Raw genomic sequence first — 12,696 nt, 5'->3', positions numbered from 1 at the left:
GAGTTTGCTGAGATCATGTCTAAAAGGTTCGAAATGAGCATGATGGGAAAGATGACCTTTTTCTTAGGTCTTGAGGTTCAGCAACAAAAGACAGGTATTTCCATTTGTCAAAGTAAATATATCTCTGACCTGCTTGTTAAGTATTCTCTCAGTGACTGCAAACCAGCATTTACCCCGGTATCTAAGACTGATAAACTACACGCTGATCCAACTGGAACTGATGTCAATCACTCTCTATATCGAGGAATGATTGGATCTCTCTTGTATCTCACAGCAAGTCGTCCCGATATAATGTTTGGAACCATTCTCTGTGCTCGATTCCAAGCTAATCCCAAAGAATCTCACCTCATGGCTGTCAAACGTATTTTTCGATACTTAAAAGGAACTCAAAATCTTGCACTGTGGTATCCTCGCGACTCAGCATTTGAACTTTATGGATACACTGACTCAGATTATGCAGGATGCAATTTAGACAAAAAGAGTACATCTGGTGGATGTCACTTTCTTGGCAACCGTCTCATCAGCTGGTCTAGCAAGAAGCAAACATCAGTTGCCATCTCAACTGCAGAAGCTGAATATGTTGTCGCTGGGAGATGTTGTGCTCAGCTCTTATGGATTCAAAATCAGCTTCTCGATTATGGGTTCAAGTTCTCAAAGACTCCCATCTATTGTGACAACACCAGTGCCATTCATATCACACAAAATCCTGTTCAGCACTCAAAGACGAAGCATATCGAGATCAGACATCACTTCATCAGAGATAATGTTGAAAAGGGAAAGGTCGTTCTTGAACATGTCAAGACTTCGGAGCAACTTGCTGATATCTTCACAAAGGCACTGGATTCTCAATCAACTGCTCACATCATTGGAGAACTGGGAATGATTTCCTTGTAATTAATTTTGATGTTTAATTGTGCTAATGTTTGATTTTGTCTTATAAGCTGATGAACATTGTGCTGATGATAACATACTTATGATATTTGCTACTGAGCACTTTGGTTTGATTTCTTATCCTTATCTCTTCTTTAAGTCTTCTAAATAAAAGTTGAATGATTCACTGTATTAAACCATACACTGATAACAACTTGAAACTCTTTGCCGATGGTTAGATTAAAACACCAAGATCTATCACACGCAACTACCCCTTCTTACCAATCTTACACTGATTCTGTGATTCAGTGTGCAAGAACACACGCTGATGAGAGTCTAAAAATCTTTGCCGATGGTTAGATCAAAACACCAAGATCTATCACACGCAACAATCCACTCTTTACCCTCCTATTATTCAGTGTCTAATGATTCAGTATGATAAACCACTCACTGATGAAGTCACAACACTCTGTGCCGATGGTTAGATAATGTAACTAGTATCTATCACACGCACCAATCACCTTGCTAGCCCTAAATAAGCAAGCTGTACTTTGAATTAACGGACAAAGTTTTTCAGCAAACACTGAGCTCAGCCCTTCCGCAAACATTGATTGTCGCTTCACCTTCAGACAACGACTCTTTTATCCAACGGCTACTTTACACTCTGACAGGTTGTTACGATGCGCCGTTATAATTAATGAAGATAATCATTATCTTTTTAATCAAGATAATCATTCCTTTTTAAAACCCTCTTCATTCCATATTTATACCTCTCTCTCCTTTGATTTAGCTTTTTCTCCCAAAATCCTTGAACCTCTCTCAAAACCCTAGAACTCCAAAATACTCTCAAATGGCGGCATCTTTGTTCACATACTCCTCAACCTCTCGAAGGGTCATTCCTGCTCCAAACTCTCCTCCTCTTCCCATTCACATCAAGGCCACCAATGTCGTCTTTAACCCTGACATCCCAGAAGTGCATCGAGGTCTTGGACTCGATGATTTCGTAAATTTCTTGGCCTCTTGCCGCCTTCGATATGCAATAAGTGATGTTCCGTCCGAGTTCTTCCCTGAACAAGTTTGTGAATTCTACTATACTGCAACAGTTAACGAAGAGAACAATGCCATCACCGGAACCATTGGACATGGTCGACACTCCGTCTTCATCACCGCAGAACTTCTCAGTGCTGCCTTAAGGTTACCAATTTTCGAACCATTCTCTGAACCTCCTACTATTGAAAGATGTAAACGGATGTTTGATCAACTGGGCTATGATCATTCAAAAGCTGGCACTCTATCAGCTCTTATTCTTCGTCAGTGCATGACCCCAGGCTGGAAGTTTTTCACTGGTGCTCTATGCAAATGTGTGGGACACAAGTCTCGCAGTGGTGACCAATTGAGCAATTATGAGCAGCAAGTTGTCTGCTCTCTTCTTCTCAATAAGAGACTGGATTATGGGGCACTCTTCTTTGATCAGCTTGTTCAGCTTCTACGTGCAAATGTGCGTGCTGATCATGTTCCTTTTCCACGCTGGCTTGCTTTGGTGTTTGACAAATTCTTTGCTCCTGAATACTTTTCTCATTCTGGAAATCCAATTCAATGCCCTCGAATGTCAGTTCGTATGTATCAGGACGATCCTTTGGATTCTGACATTGGCATCTCGGATAGGATGAGAGAATGGATTGCGAATCCATACACTGTGCCCTCTCTCACCGTTGACACTGATGAAGGAGGTGTTGATGGTCATCATATGGATCATGCTGATCAAGAGGTGGACCATCATGACGGTGAACATTTCTCTCCTCAACTTTCTCACCATGTCATCTCAGACATTGGCAAAGTCTCTCCAGCACCACAGGATTTCATACCTCAGGGGGAGCATCCTTCTCAGGGGGAGCATCCCTCACAAGGGGAGCATCAGTCTCAGGGGGAGCATCCGTCACCAGCAGCTCATCACTTCTCTCCAAGGATGCCTCCTAGCTCTCAAGTTGCCCCAGGTTCCTCCATGGTACAACTTCCGGCTTCAGCATTTTCAGAACTGATGTCACTGACTCGGGACATCAGTCAGCGTCTGCTTCGAATTGAAGCTGATGTTCAACAAATCAAGGAGGTACTCTTACTTACTCCTCCCTCTACTCCCAAATCTGATGATGCTCAAAAAGGGGGAGACGCTGATGATGATGATGACGCTGATGATCATGCTAATGGTGAACCAAATGATCATGTTGATGATGAACCAAGCACTCATGCTGATGGTGAACCAAACATAGAACCTGTCATTCGTGACTCTGATTTTGCAGGGCCTAATAGTCCAGCAGCTACTAAAAAGTATGTGGAAGATAGTGAGCATGGTGACGAGCCTGATGAAGCTGATGATGAATGTCAAATTCTTGACATGAACTTTATTGATCCTCTAATTCCAGTTCAGCAAGAAAGCTCAGATGATCTTGAAGAATCGCATCCTATTTTGGCCGATCCTGTTGCTGATCCAATTATTCCGGTCCAAGGAGAAGATTCAGATGTTGCAAGTGAAGAAACTCATCCGCTGTCTCGAAAGCGGAAGGCAGTAGATACTGACTTGGATCAGTCTCAAACTGATAATACTTCCACTGTGAAGAAACCCAAATCCATTGTCAGCATTTCAAACCTGGCCTCTGAATGGAACATGTCCCCTAACCAAGTCAAGCAAATTCTTGATGAAGCCAATCAAGCTCAGCTTCTAAAGAACATTGCTCAAGCTGATGAATCTCTCATTCAGCACAAACTTCAGGCCAAGGGATCGTTTGAAGCTCAATTGCAAAAGTTCCTGGAGTTCCAGTCTAAGGCACAGTCTTTTCAACCTCCTTCTGGCTCTAGTAAGCCTAAGGCTGATAGTGTTCTTGACCGGATTGATCGAAAGAGATTTGAAGATGTTCTTAATCGTCGAATATGTGAAGACAAGATCATCAAAGTCAAGGCTTCTAAACCTCGAAGCGAGAAAATCCTTACGTTGCTGATCACTCGTCAAGGTTCTCAGCACTCTTATACTGAAGTGGTAAAAAGGGATGAGCTGATCAGATATGGGTATTCGGAATGGATGGAACTACTCGATCTAGCATCCAAACAAACCTCAGCTCATTCTTCCGAACTGACTTGTGCTCTTCATCTGCTGATAAAAAAGGTTCAGCGTCTGGATCTTGTTCCTAAGGAACGACCTCAGCATTCAGGCCAAAGGCCTTCAGTTCCTCGATCTCGAAGGACCAAGTTTCATATTGATGGCGAAGATGTGTTGGTTCTAGAATTCGGTGTTGGTGCAATTAATAATTCTCTTCCCCTCGGTGTTGATCCGGTTCAGCATCAATTCATCTCAGCTCCTGAACATGGGATGTTCTACCTTGATAAAAACAGGAGGATGTGCTTTCAGCGCACTACTGAGATCCCAAAAGCTCCAACCACTCACCTTGTTGGCTTAAGGTAAATGTGCATGAGTCATCAAGATTTATCTGGAGAGTTTCACATTCTTATCGCCATGGAGCTGCTGAACAGAAGACAGGAGTTGCTGGACAGTCCTTACTGGCCAGTTAAAATTGAAGCTGAAGCTGAGTATGAAGAATTCCTTTCAAGGGGTGTCTTAATTTAGTTTGTTTTGAACATCATCATATTGGGGGAGATTGAAAGGTCAAGCCTTTAAATATGATAATGTTTAAAACAGACTCAGCGTCAGCACGTAGCTCAGCATCAGCGCCAGCATGTCAGCAGCTCAGTTTGTAATAGTTTAGTATTTTTAGCACGTTGTAACAAATCTTGTATTTATCCTGTTTCCTAAGTTATCTTGATTTATTAGCCGACGTATCCCTGAATTGTAGGGATCGTCTAGAATAGTAGTATATATTGATTTGTATAGGTTTGTGAATGGTTACGCTTTTCACAAACCCTAATCGTCGCTTTGTGCATACGATAATCTCTTTGTGAGATTATCATTCTTAGTGAAAGTTTTCTTCGTGAATTTCTCTTGTTCTTATTTGTAGTCATTGTTTGATATTTCGATTGATCTAAAGGCCTCTTCATCAATGCCTGAAAAGAAGCAAAACAATCCGGGCTATGAAGTAGGGACCGACTTCATTACAAACAACGGCGTCAACAATGTGGATTTTGCTACAATCCATCTGTATCCCGACCAATGGTATGATCGAGTCTATACCGACATATAAACTCCATCACAATGCTTTTGTTCGTATATATACTTTGCATGTCACGCTAGCCAACACCCGAACGTAGTTAGCATCCTAAAAATGTTTCATGAAATGCATGTTTCTTATTTATAACTAAAACAATCTTTTATGTTATTTAATTTTATTGAATAACATATGTGGGTATTTCGATTTTTGACTTAGGGTTCCGGGAGCTAGCGATGAAGCTCGAGCTAAATTTGTTGAAAAATGGATTAATGCACATATTGAGGATTGTGATTCCATCTTGAGAAAACCTTTACTGATTGCAGAATTTGGCAAGTCCTCTTGGTCTTCAGGTTACACCGTAGAAGCAAGGGATGAGTACTTTGGTGGGATATTCAACACGGCCTATGAAAGTGCAAGAAACCAGGGGTCGTGTTCAGGTACAACTTTTTGGCAAGTCATGGCGGAAGGAATGGATAACTGGGGTGATGGGTACCAAGTTGTCTTGGACCAAAACCCCTCCACTGCTGCAATAATTGCCAAGCAGTCTCAAAGAATTTCATCACTAAACTCTTCAACCAACCTAGAGTTCTCTCCCGTTGCTGTTGAAAAATAATTATGTTGGGTTCCTGAACAAATAATTATCCCTTTCGAGATAAAATGATATTTCTCTCTGCTGCGTTACTTACCTTTAGAAAATGTGAAGTTTAAATAGTGAAATGAAAATAAAGATAGAGGTAGCAACCATTTTGCATGAAACAAAATAGTTCCACCCTATTAGTAATGTTGTACCGCGGGTAACTTCAACTCAGTATTGTTGGACGAATTGTGAAAATTGATGCATTTCCTTTTTATCAATAAATATGGTAATATATGTAAGGTATTTTTACGTGTTTTCTTAGCTTTTGTCTATCTTTTCTTAATGTTATAAATATTTTGTCTATCAAACACACAAGTCACGTCAACATATGTGAATCCTTTTATATGTATTCAAACCACTTTTTGATCGCAAATCATCGACGAGAGGAATATTAGTATTAGTTGATAAGGGATACAGATCATGATATATCATTAAATATCTAGATTTTTGACCTAAATTTTGTATTACACTTGTGCCTTTGGGGTGGTGATACTTAAATGAACAAATATTTTCCCGAGTTTTATACTAAAAAGTCTCATTATTTTGGATTTTTTTTTGATAAATTCATAAATCTTTTTTTTTTGAACAAAAAATTCTCGTTATTTTGGGAAAATCATATAATCTATCTTTCCCAATTAAAAAAACTTTTTCCTTAATTTGGGCAAAATGTTAAACAATCAGGTTTATTCTATTAAAAAAAAAAGATTTAGGACTTTATCAAAAAAAATCTCAAAATAATTAGACTTTTCTGCATGAAATACATACTTATCCTATTAATATTGCTTGACAAAGGATATAAGTCACGATATACCAATGATTATTATGCCTTTAGATCTTGATTTTGAATTAAAATTATGTTTGTGGGAGTTGTGATATTTAAACAAACCATTACTTAACACCGACCGAAATGTGTGTGTGTATGTGTATGTGTGTGTCTGTGTGTGAGACACACACAGGGGGAATGTACAAAGCTATTGGATGACTTTTTCCAAGTGATTTAAACCAAAAAAAAAAACATCTTGTTAATATGCCACTAAACCTATTTCAATATAATTTGTAGAATAATAGTTCATGTTTTAAACAATATTACCTAAGTTTTAACAAACAAAAGAAGATCAATTCAAAACTATTTAAGTTATTTTTGACATCAAACTCCCAATAAAGAAGATAAATGATTAAGTTACGTATGTTGGTGAAGAAAATATAGTCTTAAGGAGTAATTAACACATATATTGGTGTCTTGGCGTAAATGTTATTTTTTGGTAATCTAAAATCCAATTTTTTTAAACAAATACATAAATCATTATTAATACACATATATTAGGGTCTTGGCAGAAATGTTACTTTTATTGTAATCTATAATATGAATATTTATGTCAGCAAACTCAGAATTATGATGATGATTTTTCATGAAACCTTTCCAATTATGAGGTTGTTATCTCAATATAATAAGTAAAATCATTGATTAATACAACTGGACTCGTAGAAGAACTAAACTGATTATTTCTCATTTGTCTACAAGATTATATAATAGGGAACTCAAATTAATTGGAGTTAAAAAATTCTTGCTTTATTTTTGATCGCAAGGTTATATCAGCAACTATAAACTTAAGGTTTAGTCGTACCTTTGAAATATCCTTTATCAATATTGGGAATAAATTTTGGTGCATTGTAAGCCTTAGGCCCTCAAGCGACTGTAAACTTTTTAGTCATACCTTTGAAATATACTTTATCAATATTGGGTAGACATTTTGGTGCAATGTTTATCTTAGGCATGCAGTCTTAAACCTAACAATTGTTTGTTTAATTTTATATTTATAATTTTCATAATTTTCTTTATAATTAACATTAATATCGATTAAATTAATTAATATAAGGTGAGGGTCATTTTTATAAACATCTAGCATTTATCACCAAAGATTTATAATATAGGTAATGTGTACAAGTGTAGTCTGAATAAACTTTAATTAACGAGTAATCATACACTACTTTGTATCGATGCACGAACACATAAAAAATGATAAGGGAGTGTTTCCTCACTAATCTTCTAAAAGTATTGGTTCAAGATCTATCGAATTTCCTTCTAAGCCGGTACAGTGCCTATTATGATAGGTTTTGGAACCCCAGACATCTATCGGATGTTTTATTATAACAGAGAACACCTTGTACACAAGCAAAGCGAGTTATGTTTAGATTACAATACATCCACTTGCTATATGTCATTCTACTCAACCACTTGTTATTACATTAACTACATGAAAACAAAACATGACATCATCAATATAAATTCACATGCAAAAGTGATGTGTGCAACATACATAACATCTACTTTGATACAAATTCCATTTGGAGAATACACGTGATAAAAACTATCAACAGGAAAACATAAAATTTAATATATATTTGCTATATGACGCTAAAAAGTCAAATAAGAAAACCAAATGTCCCATGAATGGTGATGCGTAAACGTAAGAAAGTCACATCCTAGATTTCAACGTATGAAAAAAGGAACCCGAAAAAACAACAAAATGGTTTGGAGGAGTGGAGAAATAAATAAATAAATAACCAAAATGTACCTAGTTTTTCATGCACAAGCAACGACTTGTGCGTTTATTTTGGGCTTTTTGTTTTTTATTTTTATATATTTATTTTTCAAGCACATGTGGTCTCTAATTTATGGAGTAACAAAATATTATAGTATTTGAAAAGAATCTAGTACCATCTTCGAATCTCTAAATACAATTCGTTTGGTCAACATATTTTTTATGTTTGGAACTAGACTAAAAGCTAATCTTTTAATGGCAGATTATGCACAAGGATCTAGTATCCAAACATAACATACCTGCAACAGTATTTGAAAAAGCAGTATCATTTTTTCTTTTGCTTTTTCATTTGGAGTAACAAATGTTTGTGTGCCTTACAACCAAAAGTATGGCACCGTGCATGGGCATCGCAAAGTCGCTTGTCATTCCTTATGAATGATGATGCATATGTATCGTTAAGTTACAAAATAAATATGATGATGTCCCCACTTCCAACTAGATTGGTAACAAGACATGCGATATAAATTCTCGACGAGCTAAGCGGACAAGAGAAAACACACTACTTTCCATCCATTACTCTAAACATTGGTTACTAACTTTCCTATTTCATATATCCACTATTAAAGATTAGCGATTTTTTAACCATGCCAGGAAAAGGAAATGCAGTTCTAAAAGGAGATTGCAAGGGTAAATGCCACCCGTCAACCATTAATGATAGATTTGTGGAGACAAGGAGACATCATTTCATGGTTAATGGAAAGCCGTTGTATTTTAATGGCTTTAACGCCTACTGGTTAATGTGTATGGCTTCTGATCCATCTACAAGGGTGAAGGTCACAGATGCATTTCAAGAATCTTCCAAGATAGGAATGAACCTGGTTAGGACTTGGGCTTTTAGTGATGGTGGCAACAAACCCCTGCAAACCTCTCCCGGTTTTTACAATGAGGACATGTTTAAGGTAACTTTATCTATTATTTTAGCCTCTATTTTTTATTCAACATGATCTGTAAACATTAAAAAGTAATATCTTATCAACCATACGACAAATCGACACGGACATATTGAAATAAAAGTTAGTAATAATCAAGATCACAAACACTTTAACACCTCTGTTTTATGTTACTTGTGATAACCATCCACACATTTTAATTCCAGGGATTGGATTTTGTGATATCAGAAGCGAAAAAGTATGGGATTCACTTGATTCTCAGCTTGGTTAATAACTGGGATGATTTTGGAGGTAAAAAACAATATGTTCAGTGGGCAAGGGATCATGGAGGACAATACTTGAATAGTGATGATGATTTCTTTACTAACGTTGTAGTTAAAGGATATTATAAGAATCATTTGAAGGTATATATATGTTTGGGAAACAATGTTTCCATTATATCACAAAAATTTTCTACAACAGCTGTATGTACATTTTGTCAAAAAATTTGAGCATGTTGCAAATACTGTTTTGCTACAGACCATTCTTACGAGACGCAACTCAATCACCGGGGTTGACTACAAGGATGATTCCACCATCTTTGCATGGGAGCTAATGAACGAACCCCGCTGCCAGTCTGATCTATCAGGGAAATTTCTACAGGTTCTTGTTTTCTCTGTTTTCTCACAGTTAAGTTGTTCCTATGAGAAAATGCCCGAATCAATTATCTAGAAAGAAGGAAATCTTTTACTTTCAAATGATAGGAGTACATAGAGGAAACTGGTTTTTTATTAAACTATATGGTGCATAACCTATAACCATCGGTATCTCTTCTTTGTGCAGGAATGGATAGTAGAAATGGCAGCTGAAATAAAGTCCATTGATAAGAACCATCTTCTCGAAATCGGACTTGAAGGGTTTTATGGGGAATCAATGCCTGAAAAGAAGCAAAACAATCCGGGCTATGAAGTAGGGACCGACTTCATTACAAACAACGGCGTCAACAATGTGGATTTTGCTACAATCCATCTGTATCCCGACCAATGGTATGATCGAGTCTATACCGACATATAAACTCCATCACAATGCTTTTGTTCGTATATATACTTTGCATGTCACGCTAGCCAACACCCGAACGTAGTTAGCATCCTAAAAATGTTTCATGAAATGCATGTTTCTTATTTATAACTAAAACAATCTTTTATGTTATTTAATTTTATTGAATAACATATGTGGGTATTTCGATTTTTGACTTAGGGTTCCGGGAGCTAGCGATGAAGCTCGAGCTAAATTTGTTGAAAAATGGATTAATGCACATATTGAGGATTGTGATTCCATCTTGAGAAAACCTTTACTGATTGCAGAATTTGGCAAGTCCTCTTGGTCTTCAGGTTACACCGTAGAAGCAAGGGATGAGTACTTTGGTGGGATATTCAACACGGCCTATGAAAGTGCAAGAAACCAGGGGTCGTGTTCAGGTACAACTTTTTGGCAAGTCATGGCGGAAGGAATGGATAACTGGGGTGATGGGTACCAAGTTGTCTTGGACCAAAACCCCTCCACTGCTGCAATAATTGCCAAGCAGCCTCAAAGAATTTCATCACTAAACTCTTCAACCAACCTAGAGTTCTCTCCCGTTGCTGTTGAAAAATAATTATGTTGGGTTCCTGAACAAATAATTATCCCTTTCGAGATAAAATAATATTTCTCTCTGCTGCGTTACTTACCTTTAGAAAATGTGAAGTTTAAATAGTGAAATGAAAATAAAGATAGAGGTAGCAACCATTTTGCATGAAACAAAATAGTTGCAGCCTATTAGTAATGTTGTACCGCGGGTAACTTCAACTCAGTATTGTTGGACGAAGTGTGAAAATTGATGCATTTCCTTTTTATCAATAAATATGGTAATATATGTAAGGTATTTTTACGTGTTTTCTTAGCTTTTGTCTATCTTTTCTTAATGTTATAAATATTTTGTCTATCAAACACACAAGTCACGTCAACATATGTGAATCCTTTTATATGTATTCAAACCACTTTTTGATCGCAAATCATCGACGAGAGGAATATTAGTATTAGTTGATAAGGGATACAGATCATGATATATCATTAAATATCTAGATTTTTGACCTAAATTTTGTATTACACTTGTGCCTTTGGGGTGGTGATACTTAAATGAACAAATATTTTCCCGAGTTTTATACTAAAAAGTCTCATTATTTTGGATTTTTTTTTGATAAATTCATAAATCTTTTTTTTTTGAACAAAAAATTCTCGTTATTTTGGGAAAATCATATAATCTATCTTTCCCAATTAAAAAAACTTTTTCCTTAATTTGGGCAAAATGTTAAACAATCAGGTTTATTCTATTAAAAAAAAAAAGATTTAGGACTTTATCAAAAAAAATCTCAAAATAATTAGACTTTTCTGCATGAAATACATACTTATCCTATTAATATTGCTTGACAAAGGATATAAGTCACGATATACCAATGATTATTATGCCTTTAGATCTTGATTTTGAATTAAAATTATGTTTGTGGGAGTTGTGATATTTAAACAAACCATTACTTAACACCGACCGAAATGTGTGTGTGTATGTGTATGTGTGTGTCTGTGTGTGAGACACACACAGGGGGAATGTACAAAGCTATTGGATGACTTTTTCCAAGTGATTTAAACCAAAAAAAAAACATCTTGTTAATATGCCACTAAACCTATTTCAATATAATTTGTAGAATAATAGTTCATGTTTTAAACAATATTACCTAAGTTTTAACAAACAAAAGAAGATCAATTCAAAACTATTTAAGTTATTTTTGACATCAAACTCCCAATAAAGAAGATAAATGATTAAGTTACGTATGTTGGTGAAGAAAATATAGTCTTAAGGAGTAATTAACACATATATTGGTGTCTTGGCGCAAATGTTATTTTTTGGTAATCTAAAATCCAATTTTTTTAAACAAATACATAAATCATTATTAATACACATATATTAGGGTCTTGGCAGAAATGTTACTTTTATTGTAATCTATAATATGAATATTTATGTCAGCAAACTCAGAATTATGATGATGATTTTTCATGAAACCTTTCCAATTATGAGGTTGTTATCTCAATATAATAAGTAAAATCATTGATTAATACAACTGGACTCGTAGAAGAACTAAACTGATTATTTCTCATTTGTCTACAAGATTATATAATAGGGAACTCAAATTAATTGGAGTTAAAAAATTCTTGCTTTATTTTTGATCGCAAGGTTATATCAGCAACTATAAACTTAAGGTTTAGTCGTACCTTTGAAATATCCTTTATCAATATTGGGAATAAATTTTGGTGCATTGTAAGCCTTAGGCCCTCAAGCGACTGTAAACTTTTTAGTCATACCTTTGAAATATACTTTATCAATATTGGGTAGACATTTTGGTGCAATGTTTATCTTAGGCATGCAGTCTTAAACCTAACAATTGTTTGTTTAATTTTATATTTATAATTTTCATAATTTTCTTTATAATTAACATTAATATCGATTAAATTAATTAATATAAGGTGAGGGT

General features: G+C 35.8%; 1 protein-coding gene across 1 annotated transcript; it reads left to right on the top strand.

The window, feature by feature from the left end:
• The first annotated feature begins 8,725 nt into the window (after positions 1–8,725).
• LOC145051842 (mannan endo-1,4-beta-mannosidase 4-like) lies at positions 8,726–10,963 on the top strand. Its single transcript, XM_078999666.1, has 5 exons — positions 8,726–9,163; positions 9,361–9,558; positions 9,674–9,796; positions 9,977–10,179; positions 10,391–10,963. The coding sequence occupies exons 1-5, from the start codon at positions 8,849–8,851 to the stop codon at positions 10,785–10,787; spliced, it is 1,236 nt and encodes a 411-aa protein (XP_078855792.1). The 5' UTR covers positions 8,726–8,848; the 3' UTR covers positions 10,788–10,963.
• Positions 10,964–12,696: the final 1,733 nt, after the last annotated feature.

This window comes from Lactuca serriola, chromosome 5, assembly GCF_051521515.1.
Source record: "Lactuca serriola cultivar US96UC23 chromosome 5, Lser_US96UC23_V15, whole genome shotgun sequence".
NCBI lineage: Eukaryota > Viridiplantae > Streptophyta > Magnoliopsida > Asterales > Asteraceae > Lactuca > Lactuca serriola.
The sequence above is the reverse complement of the archived record's forward strand: the minus strand, read 5'-3'. Positions and strand labels throughout refer to the sequence as shown.

Coding starts and splice junctions, on each gene's coding strand:
- LOC145051842 (XM_078999666.1), top strand. CDS start 8,849: ATGCCAGGAAAAGGAAATGCAGTTCTAAAAGGAGATTGCAAGGGTAAA. Junction 9,164..9,360: donor ACAATGAGGACATGTTTAAG/GTAACTTTATCT, acceptor TTTTAATTCCAG/GGATTGGATTTTGTGATATC. Junction 10,180..10,390: donor CATCTGTATCCCGACCAATG/GTATGATCGAGT, acceptor TTTTTGACTTAG/GGTTCCGGGAGCTAGCGATG.